General features: G+C 36.2%; 1 protein-coding gene across 3 annotated transcripts; it reads left to right on the plus strand.

The window, feature by feature from the left end:
* The first annotated feature begins 446 nt into the window (after window positions 1–446).
* On the plus strand, window positions 447–18,535 carry EXO1 (exonuclease 1). 3 transcript variants are annotated; one of them, XR_003945747.2, is made up of 14 exons: window positions 447–754; window positions 2,946–3,065; window positions 3,943–4,066; window positions 4,815–4,952; window positions 5,169–5,381; window positions 6,710–6,897; window positions 7,751–7,847; window positions 8,431–8,647; window positions 9,567–9,822; window positions 11,410–11,875; window positions 12,402–12,503; window positions 15,318–15,511; window positions 17,311–17,608; window positions 17,824–18,535. XR_003945747.2 is itself a non-coding variant. In XM_009092870.4 (13 exons), exons 1-13 carry the CDS (start codon window positions 594–596, stop codon window positions 17,450–17,452), a joined length of 2,418 nt encoding a protein of 805 aa, XP_009091118.2. In that variant the 5' UTR covers window positions 447–593; the 3' UTR covers window positions 17,453–18,535. The 3 variants fall into 3 exon arrangements, 2 of the variants coding, with proteins under 2 accessions (XP_009091118.2, XP_018772649.2); XM_009092870.4 differs by having other exon boundaries at window positions 17,311–18,535; XM_018917104.3 differs by having other exon boundaries at window positions 9,573–9,822; window positions 17,311–18,535.
* Window positions 18,536–21,599: the final 3,064 nt, after the last annotated feature.

The following is a 21,599-nucleotide window of genomic DNA, read 5'->3' on the forward strand; positions in this document are numbered from 1 at the left end:
TGTTACAACTCTGCGGGGCCTTTTGAGTTCTGAGTATGTAGCGTTTATAAATGTCACTGTTCCTGTTGCTGTCCATGACCCGCGTCCGCCGCACGCCGGCTGTGAGGAATGCCGGTGGGAATGCGCAGTGCTGCAGCTGCAGCGCGGGCCCTGCCCGCGCGGGGCACTATGGGGATCGTAGTCCCCGCGCGCGGGGCGGGGCCACCGAGCTCAGCGCGCGCTGCTTGAAAGTCCCGGGCGGCCACCGCGCGCCGCGGCTGAGTTGTGCCGGGCTGGAGAAGCCGCGATTGTCCTGGCGAGGTGCGGGCGGGTCAGGCTGGGTCACCGCGCCCCTCGCCTCTCTGTCCCTCTCTAGCCCCATTCTCCAGGCAGCGCCGTCCCGCAACGAGGTACAGCCGCCGCCGCGTGGGGAGGCGGCCCCGGGCCGGGATGCGCGGGGGCAGCCGCAGGAGCTGCTCGTGGCCCTGGCGCGGCCCAGCGCCCCGCCTGTGAGCTGAGCTGGCGGCCCTCGAGCCGAGATCGAGAGTGACCATCGAGAGCAAAGAGCGCTCGGCTTTGTGTTCGCTTTCTTTGTTTTCCCGCTCTGCGGCATCATGGGGATCCAGGGCCTGCTCCAGTTCATCAAGGAGGCTGCCGAGCCTTCCCACGTGAAGAAATACAAAGGAATGACCGTAGCTGTGGACACCTACTGCTGGCTGCACAAGGGCGCCTATGCTTGTGCTGAGAAGCTGGCTCGGGGAGAGCCCACGGATTTGTAAGTCTTTCTTACGTTTAAGTCTCAGTCCTTTTACAAACTAAAGTTTTGTCAACTTGGTGTTTCTTGAAACTAAAAATTATGGTACAGTAGTTTCGCTTCTTGCTATTGATTCTGAATTCTGAGTTGAATTCTTTAGAAATAGAAATTTTTGGCCATAAATAAACAGCCTTCCAGCTGTGGAAAATTTTAAAAAATGTATATATTGGGGAAAAACTCTCAAATTTTTTTTTTTTTTTTTTTTTTTTTTTTTTTTTTTTTTTCGGTCAGGGTACCCAAGGCTGAATTAGTTAGGGTTTTTTTTCCTAGCATGAATCGCTCTCAACTATAACCTGATTTCTCTGATGAAATTCCATGCAATTCTTTAATTTCAAGTTTAATATTATTTTCAGACACCTTTTTTGTATGCAAAGAGACTTTGTAAATACTTCTGTGATAAAAGTTGTAATGATGCCAAGGAATTTTGAGAGATGTATTGTGCTCTGAATAAGGTGTAAGGCTTTTTGCTGAACATACTACACTTTTAGTTAAAGTAGTTTTTCTAAAACACATTTACACGGTTATATTTCTAGGAAGGGAAATTACAAAAATTGTGGTCATATTTCAGATTTACCTCCTCACTTTATATCAGGTTTGCATTTCTTGCCCATATCTGGAAATGTGGCTTGAACCCTTGTTTTAGATGGGATATAGGTAAGGCTGGAAGAGGCCACAGGATGTCATCTCATGCAGGCTCCCTTAGAGAACCCCATTCCTTGGGGTTTTGTCCAGAGGGCTTTCCAATATCCCCAAAGAAGGAAGAGACTCGAAAACCTCTCTGGCCAACCTGTTTCCGTGCTTGCTTACTTGCACAGCAAGGAAGTTCTGATCTATTCTAGTGGAATTCCCGTGGTTTGGTTTCTGCCTGCTGCCTCTTGTCCTAGTGCTTGGCACCACCCAGGGCCCTTGGATCCATCAAATGTTTGATTGGAGGCAAGAGAGAGTTGGTGCTTTGCAAATGGATTCAGATATTTACTGCTGCTTGTGTTAATTTGAAAAACTGTAGAGTTTCGATCCAACCCTGCCTTGAAGGTAGTGGAGGTTCCCCAGAGTCTTGAGACTGGGATACACTTCAGCTGAGGGAAAAATTGACTGTCAGGAGAATTACTGGTGGGAAACTTTGGAATGGCTGAATTTGAATACATGAAAGATTTACTTTATGGGTAAATCTTGTTTCCAGGCACATATGATCCTAGGACTGGCACCTTAACTGTAGTGTAGAGTCCTTTCATACTTTAAAATTCATCTGGATGAAGGTATTACATAGCTACAGTGCTATTTACTCCTGTCTTTCAAAAATCATAGTTAGTTTTCTGTAGCTCTAAATCTAGTTTCTTCAGTGCTTGTATCCTTGCATTCTAAATGCTTCTAAATCCCACTCTTCTTCTCCTCCCTTCCTCTGTTGATGAGGGTGCTCTTGCTGTTTTAAACAGTGTTCTTAAAATAAAAAAAAAATGATTTTTTTTTCTTTGAACATTGCTGCAATATGCTTGCTTAGTGTTTACAACAGTTATTAGATTTTAGTTCTGTGCTGCTGATAAAATGATCTCATACAGATTTGTAGAAATTACAGATAAGAAGATGAGAGGTCTGAGGGAATAAATAACATCTGGAATGCCCAACAAATGTTTATTCAAAAATTGGGTTTGAAGGCAGCAGAGGGTTGGAGAGATTAAATAACCCCATCACTTCCAACTCTACAGAAGTGTTTTTAGTCTGCCTTTCAGGAGAAAGATCATGTTCTGTGCTTGTCTGCTTCCTGTTTCCCTGGCCATTGTGAATTGAGTTGCTGAAAGTAAAAAGGCAATCCATGTTTTAACTGGTTACGTTTTTGTCAGTATTGAATCCTAATGTAGCAAAATCAACTGAATTATACTTGAATTCCTATTTCATTTTATCTGGGAGAGAGGAGTAGTCAGCCCAGTTCTGAATTGGGAGGTGGATTGTTTCTCTTGGTAAAAAATCAAGGAAACTGCATTCAAGTGTTCTCAGTTTTGTGTGATACTGGGGGAATGTACAGCTTGTTATGATTTTTGAACAATAGTGAGTCCTAAACTTACAGTTCTTTCCTGCAGCTGCAAAAGGTGTAATTGACTTGTGATTCACAATAAAGTTTATCTCTCTTTTCTTACTTTTGTTGTTGTTGATACAGTTATGTAGCTTTCTGTATGAAACTTGTTCATATGCTCCTCTCCTTTGGAATTAAACCAATTTTGGTATTTGATGGATGTACCCTACCCTCTAAGAAGGAAGTGGAAAAGGCACGACGAGAGTAAGTACCGAACTGTATTGATTTACAAGCAAAGCAGTTTTATCACTACAGTAAAAATCAAAACCCCTCCATCTAGGAAGAATGTTCTGGTAAACCCTCCTGCAATGTAGTGTGATGTTTTTTAATTTACATCTGCAATCATACAAACTTCTTAGAGGTTTTATTCCAAAAATAGAGATCCACTTCATAAATGAAAGCCATTTTATAAAGGAAGGAAGTAAGCCTTTGAGCAGTAGTTCCTGTCATGTATTAGAGGCTTTTAGTTTACCCACACTTGTGATCTCTGGACAAAAATATTTTTTCCCAGTATAATTTTATTTCAAAATAGTACCCCTTTCCTCATCTTTCTCTACAACTAACAAGATAAAGTTCTTTCACATTTGGATTCAGCTCCCTATAAATGGGACTTTTCACTGAACCTATGACAATTTTTCATTAGTGGTTGTTATTTATGAAGTCTCATGAGACTCGTGCTTTCTTCAGCGTGAAATGAACAATTTCCGATTTATGAAATGAAGTAAATAAGGTTTTCTGTCCTCTAAATCAATAACAATCTAGTGTCAGATACTCCCAACTCCCATTAAATCTATTTTACTGCAAGCTGAGTAGGTGCGTTTCTTCTTTTAAGTTGTTGATTTCAGTTCCCATTTGTCGCTGTTTTCTGAGAAAACATTATCAATTTCAACATTCAAACATGGTCATCTTGTCAATGCAATGACCTAGTTATTCTTTTGTTTTAAAAAATTATGCAGTAGTCTAGATTTGAAAGGTGTTATGATTTTCTCCCTTTCTTACCTGTCTCTCTTAGTCCCTTCTGCTGTTTGTTTTTTAAGTGAAAAATAATCTGAGATTGGTGATATTTTTGTCTTTCTTTTAGGAGGCGTCAAGCCAGTCTTCTGAAGGGGAAACAGTTGTTGCAGGAAGGGAGACTGTCAGAGGCTAGAGAATGTTTTGGGCGAAGTGTAAATATTACCCATGCTATGGCTCATGAAGTTATTAAAGTAAGTTGTCAACATTATTGATAATGCCAGTTCAAAAAAAAAAAATCTCTGCAATAGGCAGCATATCCTACTCTTCATTTTTGTGGCTACATCACTGCTTATTCTATTTAGGAAAGAAAAGTATTTCCACCTGCTCACTCTTTAATTGACTTGCACGTTATTGGATTGTGTTAGGCACAATTAACAAGCTTGAAGTGTATTATGCCCATTTGTATAAATAATGATGTGTCAAACAAAACACATCTCTTCCTACTGCTATGAACTGAATTTGAACCTGTTTTACTTTTGCAGCACAAAAGAAACCAATTTTTTTTTTTTTTCATTTTTTCCCTTGTCTAGTTTCTGAGCATAGACTACAGAAAAAAATTTGGCTGATTAAAAATTGTTCTGGTAGTTTTTTGCTATACTTTCAATGCAGTCATAGGGTCTTCATCAAAAAGTATTAAGTTTATTCTAGTACTGTTCTCCTTTGTCCAGAATATAACTTGCATGAGTTCAAAGCTGTCACCTGTGGTCAGATGCAGTGGCAATAGTGTTATAGGAAAGGTTGTTCCTGTAAACCGTATATAGATCTAAACTGCTTTGAAGATGTGTTTTTGATTGGACTCTTACTGGGGGCAGGATGGGTGTGTGATTAAAAAGGTTATGGTTTTGGCTTTTTAATGTAGAGGCTTTTATGCTTTCAGATCTCTTAGGGTAATTACTGAAAATAATGTAAAGTACTTGTATGTTTCTCATTTATGTACAGGCTGCACGAGCCCAGGGAGTTGATTGTATTGTTGCTCCTTATGAAGCTGATGCTCAGCTGGCTTATCTTAATAAGATTGGCATGGTTCAAGCTATAATTACAGAAGACTCTGATCTTTTAGCTTTTGGATGTAAAAAGGTATGGAAGAAAATGCTAATAACTTTTACCTCTTGCTGATAAAGCAGAGTTTGAAGTTGCCAAATATGTTTGATGTATGGATTAACTCTTCTACAGCAGTTGTGGGAAACAGAATTCTGAGATGAGAATAGCACTTTGCCTCTCTGTTTCCACCAAGTGCAATGAACCACCTTATATGGCTGAAAATTATCGTTTTCACTTCCTCTTAATTGTCAGGTGTTTCTGAAAATTGACAAGTTTGGAAATGGACTAGAGATAGATCAAACCCGACTAGGAAACTGCAAGCAGCTTGGAAATGTATTTACAGAAGAGAAATTCCGCTACATGTGTATTCTTTCTGGTTGTGACTACCTCCCTTCAATTCATGGAATTGGGTTAGCTAAAGCATGCAAGTTACTAAAATTAGCCAACAATCCAGATATTATAAAGGTAAACTCAGTTTTGCTTTGTGTTTTGTTTTTTGGCTGCCTATATCTCTATATATGAAATTTAACACTGAACTGAAAATATGAAGCATTCTTGTCTTCCTCCGTTTTGAGGAGAATACTAACAAGTATTTTTAGTATTCTTAAAAAAGATGCTGGCCTAAACTTACTCAAGTGTTGAAGCTGATATATATTTATAAGAAAAATACCAAAGTAAACTTAGGTAAAAAATTGTTTTAATCCTTCGAGGGTATATTCTATTTGAAGGGAAACTTTAATTTTCTGTAAGACTTTGATATTTCCCCCCCTCCCTCATTACTGCTTTCTTCTGCTTCTGCAGATTAGTTATTAGAACTGCTCAATGAACTGTAACTTCTGTACAAGTGCAGACGTATCTGTGTGCGGGAGGGGCAGAGACTGGGAATCCTATTCATTACATATGTATGAATATGGGCATTTCTATATTAAAAACAGTGTGGAAGAAAAATGTGATATGATGCAAAACAAATTAATATAGGGTGTTTTTTTTTTTCCTGTCCAATGTATAAAATTAAAACAAATCTTTTATTAGGAAATACAGAGGCTAAGAGGGTGGGAACAACTATTCTGTATGAGTAGTAAGGGAGTAGAGAGGTTAAGAACTAATAAGACTACCTCATGGGTCTGTCCTGGAGGCAGATAAATCTAATCCATAAAGGCATTTTAATCTGCAGTTTAATTAACTTAGTGTGTTATCTTCTTTCTTAAATTACGTGTGTGTTTAAGTGAACTTTATCTTTTTCTCTCACAGACAAAGTACTATGATTTTTAATTTTAAAATATTCTGTATCATATAGAGCAGACATCAAAGTAACTGGTTTTGCTTTTGAGGAAGTAAAAGGGGAACTTTGAACTTTTCCCATGCAAATCATTATTTGCTTTAATGTACCTCTGAGCAAAATCCCAGAGTTTATTCTGGTTAGTTCTGCTTTTTTTCCATTTTAAGAGCACCGACATATTGCTTATATGTCCTGATAATATGAATGATAAAAATTTGATGTGTATAATTACCTTAAGGAGATTGTTTTTCTGATCACATTTTGTATTGATTGATTTATTGAAGGAGGTATAAAAATTGAATTGTCTTATTTTCATAATTGTAGACAATTTGAGTGGGAAAAGAATGTTTGAAGTTCTGTTTTCTTTCTTTCCCCTATTTAAGTTGAATCTGCTTGTTGCAGTTGGACACTCATTCTACATTAAATTACAAACAAAGATAATTAATATTTGAAATGTATTTAACCTTTCACATAACCTGTTAAAATGAAACAGTTGAGTAATTTTTTTTTGCAGGTAATTAAGAAAATGGGGCAGTATTTGAAGATGAATATAACGGTACCAGAAGAATACATACAAGGTTTTACACGAGCTAATAATACATTCCTGTATCAGTTAGTATTTGATCCTGTCAACAGAAAATTAGTTCCTCTGAATGCATATGAAGATGATGTTGATCCAGAAACATTAACTTATGCAGGACGGTATCCTTTATGTTAAAAGGGCAAAATGGAAAAATAAGGGTGAGGTGATGTGGTATCTTACAATTTTCATTGCATCTGTGGTGTACTTAGATATTTTTGTTGTTGTTGCATCCCTGCTTTTACTAAAGTTTTGCTTTTCTGCAGTCTTAAAACTTTTGTGGGAGTTTTCTTCTTTTCTCCTTTGCTCTGATTTTAATCATTTTTTTTTAAGTGCAGGGGGTAACTAAATGACCTATTATTGATACAGATAGAAGCTATTGATCTGGTTGTTTTCTTTAGAAAAAAAATTGTTTAATACAGTTTACGTATAAACTGTCTGCTTTGTGGTGGTCTTGAATTTCTGCCTGTGTTGTGTGTTATAATCTCTTCCAGTTTAATTCTTGCAGTTTGTGCTCAACTCAGTCTCTAATCTTAGCATTTCCTGTTTTACCAGATCCCTCTTCCTGTCGAAAAGGTAGCATTTTGTCACATCTGTACAATGTAAATTTCACCATGTAAGATTAGGAAAATGAAGGAAGAGAGGAGACTAATGTTAAAGTAGTTACTAGCTTTGTATGTTCAAGCCATCTGATCTCTGGCATTTGCAGAAATTAGGAAGGGGATAGTTACTGCCTCTCCTGCTGATAATTGAAGAATTTAATATTGACTTACATGATTTGCCAAAGACTGCAGATCTGTTGCAATTGCTGGTACATCAGATTGAGCCAGGAGTAGGAGTATTAATCTTTCAGGTTAATCTTCTAGCCATGCTTTTTAGCCAAAAAATAGGAAAGCGGCTGTTCTAACTTTCATGGTACAGTTGTTGATATATAATGTAACATTCAGATATTTTCCTTTACTATGATGGGAACAGGCATGTTGGTGATGATACTGCTTTTCAAATTGCTATTGGCAATGTTGATATCAATACAATGGAACAAATTGATAGTTATAACCCTGACACGGCACAGGTAACGTCTTTATTATGAAGTTAGATATTAAGAACTTTATGTGGGTCTGAATGTTAATGGGAAAATACGATTGAGTGTTATCCACAAATGAATTGTCAGTGAAAGCTATTGTGGTATTACAGAAACTGTGTGCTCCCACACACGTAATTCTCTTTTTTTTTTTAAAGGTAAAGTTTTATTTTTCATGGCATTTAATATCTGTTTTACTTTCAGACTTATTTGCTAAGCCCTTAAATCTATTTACAGAAGTAACTGGTTTAAAGAGAAAATTCTTAAAGAGTCTTGGATTTCTTCTAAGAACAATCATCAGTTGTTTCCTGAATATTAATAACTTTTAAACTTGAAATTTGATCTGAGATGAGCAGTTAGTCACTTGTGCCATATTGAAATGAAGACATTATGGAAGCACGTCAAAAAGTATGAAAAGCATGAGAATTGTGGGAACAAAAAAGAAAGGTTTTTGTGGACTATGTCACTAGATGTACAAATGTCAGCATTTCCTTCCTTGTATGCTAAGTCAGGAAATCATATATAGAAGGCAAAATTATAAACCTGTGTCTTGGTTTTTAATTGTTTTTTGTAGCCTGTGCAGCAGAGAAGTTGTGGCTGGAATGACCAACATGGTAATCATGTCAATAGCATTTGGAGCAGAGAATACAAATTTGGCTCTGCTGAAGATCCTGCTCCTCCTAAAATACACTTCCCAGAGAAACCATTAACCAAAGGCATGGAGAAAATAATTAGTGTTAAAGGACTAAAGCTTGCAGGCAAAGAGCTCTTGTCAAAAAGGCCAAGGAGTGGTATGTTTATATTAAATAAGTATATGAACAACAGTAGAAGGCTGTGGGAAAAGATTTTACGTTGTTCTTTATGGTATGAGGCTTTAGAGGCTTAACTCTTGAATGTTATTGTCTGTATTCTGTTTTCAACAAGCTACAAGACTAAAAAGCCATAATATTAAAGCCTAGCTGATGATTAACGGTGACTTTCAACAGGACTTGATCTCAACATTCTTTGGTTTGCTGTAAAACCCTGGTGGTTTAAATTTCAGGTTATGTTTAATACAAGCTGTGTTTTGATATAGTTTTGGTTTTAATTTCTATCTTAAAATGGTTTATGAAGAAGTTAAAACAGCCTGTTTTTCTTAGCATTGATATTAAGCCAGACTGAAAACATAAAGAATGTTTTCTGTACTCAGACTGTGCTGCATCTATCCCCTGTATAGGTGCTCTTTATGCCAAATTTTTCACTTTCTCTAGTGTGTTTGTATAACCTGAGTTATAGGTGCTCAGATAAATTGTGGGCTGGTAATAGAAGGGGAACTTTTTGTTCCTATTGTGCTTTATGTTAAGTGTTTTCCACTGCTTCCTTTTCTTTCTGATTTGCTTTCTGCTGGAGCTTTCTTTTTTTTCCTTTGGTACTCCTGGTATCTTCCTATTCCCTCTCTTATCAAAGTCTGTAGGTACTTTAGCAACCTGCCTCTAAATCAAATGTAGTTTCATTGTAATTGTTCTGCCTTCACTCCACCTACCTCTTCACCAAGCTATTTTTAAGGCAATGTACTAGAAAACAATGGCATTAAAGACATCTAAACTCTATTTTCTTACCAGACATTACTAATATTTTTAAGCCTGTGAGAGTAAATATGTAATGCTTAGTTATCTCATAACTGGTTAATTGTAGAATGTGCTTTTACAATGATGCTTAAATTGTCTTTAGATTCAGAAGAAGTCTCAGATGGAGATCTGTTAAAGCAATATTCATTTTCAAAAACAAAAAGAGTCAAGAAGGAGAATGATAATGATGGTCAAGCACAAAAGAGTGTGTCAGCAATACAAGCCCTTGATTCTCCAGGAATTTCCATCACTCAAGAAAGCACTAACTCCATACCCAGAGTTAGAAATAAATTTGCTTCATTTTTACAAAGGAAAAACAAAGAGAAGGATGCTGTAATTGTTCCAGGAACAAGAAGCAGGTATGCTTATGTCACGTGTTTTCAAAAGTAGCAAAATACTGTTTGCTTAATGGCCTGAATACAGAAAATAGGAAAAATGCTGCCTCAAACTTTGTATGCAACTGTATTGCATCTCAGCCGAGATAGTGGATCCTGTGTGCTAGGCATGCTGTCTTTTGGAAGACAGATAATGTTGAATTTTTTTTTTTTTTTTTTTTTTTTTTTTTCTGCTGAAGTGAAGACTGAGACTATTTGTAGAATGGTTTGGTTTGGAGGGGACCTTAAAATTAACTCATTCCAACCCCCCTGATATTGTCAGGATACCTTTTTCTAGACCAAGCTGCTCAGAGATCCATCCAACCTGATCCTGAGCACTTCCAGGGATGGGCATCTGCAGCTTGTCTGGGCAGCCTGTTCCAGTGCACTACCACACTCACATTCACCACAAGGTGAAGAATTTCTTCCCAGTATCTAATTTCAGCCTCCTTCAACTTAAAATCATTCCCTCTTGTCCTGTTGTTACACGCCCTTGTTAAAGTCCCTCTCCAGCTCTCCTTTAGGCTCCCTTGTAGGTACTGCAAGGTGCTATAAGGTCTTCCTGGAACCTTTTCTTCTCTAGGCTGAACAGCCTAGAGAAGAAAAGCTTTCTCAGCTTTTCTTTGTAGGAGAGGTGCTCTGGCTCTGTGATCATTATGGCGGCTCTCAAGAAAATATTTAATATCTCTGGGTATCAAAATTAACTAGGAATTGGCTGGGGTTTTTTTCCAGGTAAAGGACATGTGATATATCTCAAAAAAACAAGGATAGCTACTTGTGGCAAATATATAAGCAGTTAATGAATTCATGGACTTAAGTTGATGGGGCTTTTTGTTTATTTCAGTAAAGCAAAACCTGGTCATGACAAATATCTATTCTTATCCCATTGCATTCTGCTGACCCTACTGATCTCTGCAGCATCACTTTGAGAACAGGGACTTTGTTAGGTTTGGGGTTTTTATCATTTAGTCCCATTTGGTCACATCTACTTGAATTTGTTTTACAAAACATTATCACAATTAGGTCTATTATTGTGTAATTTTTATCTTAAATAATCAGAATATTTTTGAGCAGTGCAATTTTACAGAGCAGTCTTAATACCTTAGGTTTAAAGCACATCTTTCTGAGCTGAAAGTTTTGGAAAGTTTTTTTATTGCATGAAAAATTAAGAGCTGTCACTGATTATAGGTTCTTGCCTAAATCTGTGCTCAGTATTCTCAGGAAATGCTGCTATAGCATAGGAAAAAAGTAGTAAGGTTCTATTTTCTTTGAATCGTGCTGAAGTATTTCACTACTAGCTTTATCATCATTAATTAATATATTCTTAAGTTTTGTAGGCTTTCTAGATGTTTCCCATTCCAATGAAGAATGCCATTTTTATAGATGCTGTTATGCTCTTTTTTTTTTTCTGCTAAAGGTCTCCCTGAAGGACTTTTCCTGTTGCCAAAATAATTTGTCTGCAAGTATATCTTGAAAATAAAATTGATGGATAGAGACAATGATGCAAATGAGTATGTCATCATCAATAACTTTCTTCCCCCTTGCTTTCACCTTTTATTTTTCTCTTTTTAGGTTTTTCTGCAATGATGCAGTAATGTTTGACAGTAGAGCAAAGAAGGAAGGTGGTGATCTAACTGAAGATGCTGAGCAGGACTGCCAGAAACAGGAAGGAAAACATGTAGCTGAAGATGTTTCTAGTTTTTCAGAAACTGAAAAATCATCACGGACTGTCTTTACATCTCTTGGAGAAATGCAGAAAAGTTGTTCTCAGTGGTACAGCAGCCTCAAAAGTAACTCAGGAAATCTTGGTCTACCTCACACTGTATTTTCACAGCAGTTTCACCAACGGAGAAACAACTGCATTGTATCCCAGGAAGATCAGATTAATGCGGCAGTGTGTAATGAATCGGAGGAAGAGTCCTCCCCGTTAATAGAACTGGAACAATCATCACAGTCTCATGGGTCTTGTGAGCCATCAGAATGCAGCTTGGAGTCTTCAGAAATCCTGCAAGTGTCCAACAACAGCTTAGGTGCAAAGGTAAGAAAATTAGACATTGTTTCAGCATTTGTTTTCACTTTAAATTATAAAAGAAATTATTCAGTGATGTCTCCTTTTCAGAATGGTGCCCTACAGATGATGTAGCTTGTGCTAACAAAACTTACCTCTAAATAGATGATCAGGGATGATCTATCTCTAAATAGATCATCATGGATGATCATATGTCAATGCTTAACATAATTGTATAGAGTGGATTGATATACCAGCTTAAATAAAATCTGTCCTCAGGTTTTAGTTTGTTTTGAGTTTTCTGCTGCTATCACTGCAGTGCTTCAGAAAAACAACTGGTAGGCAACCTTTTGTTCTCTGCTTTTAATCCCTGAAGTGCTTTCAGAAGCATATGCATGCCTTTGTAGTGTTGCTTGCTAAAAGCCAGGTTTTTGTATGAATTCTTAGAACTGCTGAAAACGTTGTAGCTTAAAGTATATACATGTAGATATGAAAGCATTTATTGTGTTTACAAAAAGACAACCTGTTTTAAAACCAGATCAATTTTCTCTTGAAGGAATCTGATTCTAGTTCAAAACTGAATGATGATCAATGTTCTCTGTCTGAGCTATTTTCTGCTGTTCAAACTAATAAAAAAAATACAATCATAAAGACCAAGGTAAGAATTCTTTTAATTTTATGAGCTTTACTAAACTCTGAAAATCAGTTTCTACTAGTTCATTTTAGAACTTGTAATGAAAGACTTAAGCAATGTAAATGTTGACCAGACAAAGCTTCATTCTTGTTCATCTACCCTGGAGCTGAGATTAAATATAACCACCTATAATTGATAACAGAGTTGCAACTTGTTTGGGGATTTTAAACACTTCAGTGTAAAGTAAGCCAAGGTAAGGCAAGAAAAGCCATTTCAGGTTCTGTGATATAAATTGCAGTAATGTTCACAGTCCAGATATAGTCACAAGATGCAACTGTAATTTGACTTCTCTGTGTTTGCTTGTATGTATAAGAATAAACTTATGTTCCTTGTCTGTGGAACATTGCTAAGAGCTTAATATATTTATCTAGTTGATAACTTCTAAGACCTTAACAGCTCTGACTCCTTAGGTGTTGTCATGAGAATTGACCAAAAGGTTTAAGAGGCAGATGTTTTCTATGTATGCCCCCTAGTAATTTTTTGTGTAGACAGACTAAAAATCAAAAGCATCTCTCTGCCAGACAAGAATATTGTGTGTTTTGTAAAATAGTGACATCTTGTGGTTATTGTTAGGAACTTATCTGTTAAGGAGCAAGTTACATTTTGTTTTGGAACATTAACATTTTTCCTGCTTTTCCTCAACAAGACTGAGCAAGGAAATCATCCTGGCATTCAGAATTTTTATTACTTTGGTTTTAAGGCTGTGTTTAATATGTTTTACATTATTTTACTCCCCTTAGAAGGTATATTGGGAGAATGACTGACTATATTAAATATTGGGGGATCACATTTTGGAAGTACCGATGTAATATAAGCATCATGTAAAAACAGAATTTCAGCATGTTTGGAGCCCTTCAGAAAACAAAAACTGCTGAAAATCAGAGGACAATAGGGTTAGTTTAAAGCAAGTGGCCAGTAGGAGGATTTCTACCACTTATTACCATGGCCATGAATTCTCTCTTCTTCTGTTATGTGCTGGGAATAATAATTATAAAGAATTACATCAGAAAACTGGCTTGGCCAAAAAGTAACCTGACAACAACAACCAAAAGGTCAGTCATGTTGTAACTTGGGCCCACCTCGACTCTTGGACTTCTGTGAGTTGTTGCACCTGTAAGATCATGGGAGAGCAAAGGCAGAGATACAGAGCACCACTTTTGGCTCAGTTGTCTCTTAGAATTTATTCAAATCTTGTTAGGATGTTTATTAGGATCCTGCAAGTGTAAAAAAAGGGAAATATGTGCTGTTAAATACAGCAGAAGATACCAAAGGGGAAAAGGATTTCCAGATTTAGGGAGTAAGCAGTTAATCACATAATGCCTAATTTATTCTGATTTTGGTAAGCTCAATATCAGCTATGTGGATTTACTTAGAGAAATTTAATGACTGGGGGAGGCAATCTGAAAAGTTTGTCAGCTCTTATGGTTTCAGTTCAAATAGGAAGTGCTACCTACTGAATTCTAATATCAAAACAATTAGAAGCTTTTTACTGAAAAATGTCTGTGATACAGAGCTCCCTAAGACCCCAAGTTTTTTCCTATAATACTATTTCAGATGTGCTTTTTACAGCTAATTATTTTTCACAATTATTGTAAGCTCAGACAAGAGTCTAATACTGATAATGGAAAAGAACATTCTGCTCTGGCTTTAAATTTCTTAGCCTACTTTTAGGATAGCTAAATTAAGTTCTAACTCAGAATGTAATTCAGTACTACAGGGATACATAGGATTTAGGTGCCTTCATATGCTGCAAAAATACCAAGGTGACAGATAAAAAGCAAAATACTATAAAGCAGGCAGTTCTAAGATTTTATTTTTCCTAGTATTCTTGTTCCAGTTTTTAGCTTATGTTCTAAACACTTTTTTTTGCCTCCTTGGAATACCAAGATCTGCTTAATATATTTAGATAGAAACAACGCAATTTCAGTAGTAGAATCATTGAATCATTAAGGTTGGAAAAGACCTGCAGTCAGGTCTTGCTGTCAATCTACCACTACCATGTTCACCATTGAACTGTATCCTGAAGTGCCATATCCACACAATTTTTGAACACTTCCCAGAATTGTGATCCTGCCACTTCTCTGAGCAGCCTGTTCCAATGCTTTACAACCCTTTGCAGGAAGAAATTTTTCTGAATATCCAATCTAAACCTCCCCTGGTGCAACTTGAGGCCATTTCCTCATGTCCTATTAGTAGTTGTCTGGAAGAAGAGGCCAACCCCCACCTGGCTACACTTTTCCTTCAGGCAGTTGTAGAGAGTGATAAGGTCACTCCAGAGCCTCCTTTTTCTCCAAGCTAAACACTCCCATCTTCCTCAGCTGGTCATCATCAGACTTGTGCTCCAGACCTTTCATTAGCTCTATTGCCTTGTCTCTTGACTCATTCCAGTGCTTCAATGTCTTTCTTGTAGATAGGGACCAGGAGTTGATGCTCTTAAAATTCTAAAAGATGGCATTACCTGAGAGCGCAATAAATAATCTTCAAACATATGAAAAAGTAACTATTCAGTAGTTTTTAAAAATAAATTAGTATTTACAACTTTAATATGAAGACTAATGAAGCAGGTTTGCCAGTTTTTATAGCTGCAGCATGTCTTGTGTTTGAGGTGCCATGTTTTAGATTATAGACTATCTAAATATACTTTGTGGTGGCATTTCAGATTGCATTATCTTAACACAATGTAAAACTCTATTTTTTTGATTATGAGCTTTGCAGCATGATATCTGTTGCTTGCAGATTGTAATTTTAACCATGTGCACTGCATTTAAAATCCCACAGGTTCCTGGATTACGTAAATCCAATAATATAAGGTCACATATGGTAACAAAGCTCAAACCACTGATACCAGCTAAAGTAAGTGGACTAAGCAGGAAACTGTCACCTGTGCAGAAGAGAAAGGACTGTGATACTGAAAATAAGCTGGGGCTGCAATCTACTATAGGGGAACTCTGGAAAAGCTTCCAATTTAAAAGGTGAGTTGCTTTAACCCTTTACTTAGTACACTGCAAGCTTTTTTCTCAAAGAAACAGTTTTCAAAGCAGACTCTATACATGTTCTCCATACAATTCAGTAAAGATAACACTGCAAGATTAGATATTTTCTATGTAGGATTTATAATTTCCTAAGCTTGATGTAAACATGAAGCATGGTTTTTGGTAAATATGTTTTTATAATTAGTTTTTTCTTTCTAACCAGTAAAAACTCTCAGCTAAAATTCGTTTACTGAATTTTATTAGTTTACCATACTTGATATGAAAATCATTGACATTGTTTGCCATCAAACACCAAAAATCATTTTTTAACCTAAATGTAAAAGCTGCATTAAAGTTGCTAAATTTAATTGAATACAAGATTGCTTCTATTTAACTCTGTGTCCCTCACATTTGGAGATGGCTGATTGTCAGAAGTATTCTGCTTTCAAGATGACAGTGAACTGATGGAATATTTCTGTTAGCCTGGAGTATCTGGTTAGAAGAGACATTCAAATTCTGTTGCTTTTCCTTGTGGAGGTGACTTTTCTAACTTGAACTTTCTGCAAATAGCTTCAAGGTTTGAAGTTGAAGGGCAACAAGTATTTTTTAAAAGTACAACAGAATCTGAAGTGTAGTTATTCTGACTTAACACTATCTCCATGGGCTCAGATAAAAACTTCATGATGACAAAGTTTTCCCAGCTTTAAGTAGCAATCTCAACTTTGAATAAAAAAGTCTTATTTAACTACAACTATTTTCATGAATTTGAAACTAAATGTGAGTAGGACAAAAGTATTCTTTGCACTGAGGAGTAAATGTTGATATTGGTGATCATGTGTTAATTCAGATGAATGTATTTAGTAAGTTTGGGCCTTAGGGTACGTTATTATAAACATAAAACTGTTTTCTGTTTAAAAAGTATGACTTAAGGTATTTACATTTTTATAAATCTTACTTTTTATTATCTTCCTTATGGGGTGTAAGAATGATTGACAGTTTCAAGGAGGAAGTGAAAGAGTTTATGTATCTATTGCTTGACCTCTATTTGGGAATGTCTGACCAGGGCTGCTCACAGGGAGAAAATTCCTAAATTTAGATTGATCAGAATACAGGCAGATAGACCAGTGTGAGCCTAGGTGGCACTCTCTGCTGATGGTTGCAAGACTTGGTTCCCACCACGCACATTTTATCCCTCCAGTTTTGGTTGTTTTGTAACTTCTGGGTGTTTATACTGGGGATAGATATATTTTTATTACTTCTATGTAAGCAATAATTTATTAGCTTTTAGGGGATTTTTTTTTCTCAACATATTTCACAAATTGGGCTTTTTGCTCCTAGAACTTGCTTAGCTCTTTTTTTTTAAGATTTTAAGATGTTTCTAAATTAGCCTTATGTTTTAACAATTGTTACCTTATGGCAAATACATCATGTGGGACACTAACCTGTTCTGCCTCAATGTCAAGGCTCACAGGATATATATGAAACTACACTTATTCAGAAGACTTAAATGTTAAGGAAGCAGGTACAACCCAAAGCGGGATGGGGTACATGGAGTCCTTCATAAGTAAAGCTAACAGCTGTCATTCTGTCACTTTCAGTGAAGTTGTTCAGTTGTACTAACATTGAAATTAAAACTGCATCTGAATTTTTTATTTTTTTACTTATTAATGGGTGGAGTGGGTAGTTAGGTGAGGGGTCTTGCTTTGTTTTAACCTGTATATTCTTACAGGCCTGTGGTTAGAAACATAAGATATCATAACATTCTTCAATTTTGTTTTGTCTTTGGTTTTTTTGTGCAGAGAATATGAAAAACTTCCTTCTTGTAGAAAGTCAGATCCTTTGTCTCCAATCAAAGATAATATACAGCTCACTCCAGAAACAGAAGGAGAAATATTTAATCATCTGGAACACAGTCATGTTCAAAGAGCTATATTCCAGTGAACTGCATGCTGTTCATGATGGGATGGATTTTTAATCATTGTCAAAATTTACCTTTTGGATATTTCATCAGTATATAAAAGATGCTTTGAAAACCAGCAATGTACTTTAGTCTGACTAGTGATTTATCATCTCTTTTATAAAAGCATGAATTCAAAGGTACAGTTCTATACTGACTGGAATAAAATAATTCAGATTTCTCTAATCTCTTATTCAAAGTCCCCATGCTAAATTTTTCTCCAAACACTTTTAGTTGCCCCTGGGCATTTGTATGTCTCACATACAATCCAAGTTTCTATAAGAGCAGCAGAACAAGTTTGTGTCTTAATTTGTAATAATTGATATTTTTTGCCTCTTTCTTTTTTCCTCTTGAGGCTAATCTGGCTTCAATACAGGTTTAAAACTGCTGTTAAGTGTGCACAGCAGTCTGCAGTATACTTCCAGCAGTCTGATAACTATTTCTTTTCCCTATAAGGTAAGATTTGCTCTCTTTAATGTTGGCTTTCTGTTTGGTTCAGTCGTGTTGGTGGTAGGAATAACTGGGGAAAGGAAATGCAGAAAGGAATATCACAAAGATCTGGTCCCCAAATTGTCACATTAATAGAATGTGCAATCCAAAAAAATATAATGTATTCTTTGCAATATATATATGTATTCTTTGCAATCCAAAAAAATATAATGTATTCTTCTGTTTAACATGTCTGTTTCACATTTAGATTCTTCTCCAACAACAGACACCCAAAATGCCAGTCCTCAGAGGTAGGGTTACAAAATAGCATTGTCATCACAACAGTTCCTTCAGTGTTCAACTAAAGGAAAAGAACGCAGGAGACTAGAGCCTTTGCTGTGTTTGACTCCATTGCCATGAAATAGTATAAAGAGATTTCAGATTTTTACCCTGCAAATCAGGATCTGAGTCACTGTTAAAGGTATGCTTGAAACTTTCCTGTTTTTAGGAGCGGATAGTATTTCTGCAGCAGGTAAAGGTACAAAAAGATATCTTAACCTGTGAAATACATAGTTTCCATTCCTGAGATTTAAGCTTTCCCTCAGCCTTTGAGTTTTTTGTGAATTTCAAGTTTGAAATCGCCTATGAGAGGCAGAGGTTTTTAGGTTGCAATGTACTTTTTTTTTCTCTCGAGAATTTCCATCTATGAAACTGAAGTGACCACCTGAATTAAATTCCAAAGAAGCTGCTTAAAAGAAAAATTTGATCCACAAATTTATGGGATCAGCCCTCTTATTTCTACATTTGTGTTGAAGGTATGGGATACAAGGAATTGAAGCAATGATGCTCTAGGACAGGCTTTCTCTCATATGTGCACCACCAGAAAATCCCTACCACGGAAAAGCAGTATTTTACTGTTGATCTTCTGAGAGGACTGTGTCAGGTAGGGTGTTACAAATGGAGGCCAGGGATAAATGTTTCCAGTCATAGAACTGTTGCTTGGGATGAATTTTTGTGTGTTCCAACAAATATAATAAAAATTACAGAATGAGTCTTTGAAGGGAAAACAGAAAAACAGTCTGTTTTCATCCATTGCTTATTTATTGGTATGGGAGTTGCAAGGTTTCAGTACCGTACATTCTTGCCTTTTTCCTGCCTCTTCAGTCAAAGGGCCACTTGTTCCTGCCTTAGTGGATCATCATAAGAGACAATTACTAGTTTTTGTGCTATCAAGGACAGGTGATTTTAAGGGATTATCTTGTGTGTGTTCTTAAAGCAGATTTCTTAAAAATACTTCTGTAAAGTTCCTGATTTGTGTTTTGGAGATCTTGGGTATTGACTTCACATTACAGAGGATTCTTTTCAGGAATAGAGGCATCTGATACATTACATGTAAACATGCAGCATGTGTAAGCATATAATAGCATTTAAGTTTTTATACTTCTAATGTGGAGTTATTGTGTTGGTGTTTGCTCTGTGGAAGGTACAAGAACATAAATGGAAATGAATTGGTGCGAGACTTCATTCCTGAGTTTAGTAGGGTAGGGTTAATATTCCATAGTAAAAATTATTACATATCAGAATAGGAGAAATTATTACAGGTTATGATGGCCTGGGGAGAATAAAATACAACACAGTGAAAAGAAAAAGGAAAAAAAATATGGAGGAAAGAATTTGGTGATTTTAAAAAAGCAGGCATTTAAGAGTTGGGTAGTTGGAAAGCAAGAAGTGAGTAGGAGGAATTGAAAGCAAATGGCAAACAGAGGCATGACTGTTGCTGGCTTTATAATCTCATAAAATAGTAAGTATACCTTTTTAATATCTATAACTAATATTTCTAATTTTATCAGTAGGACTTCAGGGTATTTTTACAAAATTGATGGCATTGCTAAACAATATTAAAAGGGTATATCTGGCCCAGAAAAACGAAATTTACTAATGGTGGTCTAATTAAGCTTCACTTTTGAAAGTGTTGGCTGGCCTTCAGAAGAATTCCTTCATCAGAATTCTCATATGACCTATAAATATGCAGTATCACAGAGAATTAATGTGAGAGTGTGATCATCCAAATCCAGTCATGGTTTTGAAACTATACGTGACTTGTCCAAATTCAACTGAGTATTTCTGCCTAAATCTTTTTATTCCTTCTCACACAAATCAATACAGTAGAGTCATTTTTATGATTGCATGTGAATAAGGATGTTTGAGGTCAATTAGCAGCTATTAGCATCCTTTTTTTTAACAATTAGCTAATTCTGTTAAAGGAAGTACAATTTTAGATATTTCACCTCACCATTCTTTCTCCAATAAAGATGATTTTAAATTAGCTAATGCTAACTTTAGTGTATTAAAACCATTTTCATTAGCAAACACAATGACCTTCAATGTTCACCTGAATTACAATGAACATTTTTTTTTAAATGTTAACATTTTTTAGGTAGAACTAAATAACATAAGTATTGATTTGTAAATAATTTCTAGTTTTATATATAGAGAACACTGATTTCTGAGATTGGTTGCTAAATGCAAGAAACCATTGAACATTTTTGGTGGGGTTTTGTTTAGGGGATTTTTGTTGTTGAGTAAATAAGGTAAATTGCTAAGCAAAGTAGAGTCTGATCAAAACTAAGCTGGATTGTCCTGTGTCCAATATTATATTTATGTTCAGAGGCTTAAATATTTGTATTGGCTTAAATGTCTGTTTCTTGGAGGTCAGTCACAGTGAGAACATCCATCTTCTCACTAAACTATAAAAATTATACAGTTTTGGAGGCTTCTGTGGTTTGTCTTGTTTTTCTTGGTTTCCTGTGTCTGGCATGCACGTTTTGCCAATGCCAAAATCATGAAGTGATATCAGTTGCACAAATTTCTGTCTGACAATAAAGACCAAGAGATGGTCAGTTTTCTTCATGTTAATGTGGATTTTGCCCACTTTGATTTCACAACATTTAATAGCTTCAGGCATGCAAGAACATTATGCTCCTATGTTCTTGTCAGTATTTTGAAGTTAAATTTCAGCTGGCTTTGAAGAAGAAAAAAAAGCATACCTACTGGCAGTGCTTAGCTGAATAAATACAGACTACATATAAATATCACCATATTTGTACTAGTGCATCTTTTGCATATCCTCAGGTTTCTTTTTTAAACAATACTTTAAAACACATAAAAGCTTTGCATAACAGATAAGTTAGGGCAGTCAAAGTGTAGTTGTGGGGTTGGGTTTTTTTGGCTGCCATTATGGTATTTCCTCAGCAAAAACAACACAAAAGACTCTCCTTCTTTGCCCTAGACCACTTTTTGATTTAGTTACATATTAAACCATCAAAATCCCTTCTTATCTGCTTTTAAACCAGCAGTGGCAAGTGGAGAGAAGGAATTTTGGGAATTTTCTGGAAAAGTTAAAATAGTTTGCAGTAGCAATTTCCCCAAAACTAATGATTGTTTGGTCTGTCTTCAAAACAGCCTACTGAAGATTTCTGTAATTTCCCAGGTTATAGATTATTATTTTAATCTTATTTACTCAACCTTGAAGTTAGTTCACTGACGTCATTACTTGTCTTCAAGGGAACACTGACTACAGAGCTTTACAGCTAAGAATTTCTGTTTTCATTCCTTCTTTCGAGTTTTAGACTTGCTTCATAGTGATGGCATGAAAGTGGAACAGTAATTTAAAATATACTTATTCTACCTCTCCTCCTCTAC

The sequence above is a fragment of the Serinus canaria genome, chromosome 3 (assembly GCF_022539315.1).
Source record: "Serinus canaria isolate serCan28SL12 chromosome 3, serCan2020, whole genome shotgun sequence".
NCBI classification, from domain to species: domain Eukaryota; kingdom Metazoa; phylum Chordata; class Aves; order Passeriformes; family Fringillidae; genus Serinus; species Serinus canaria.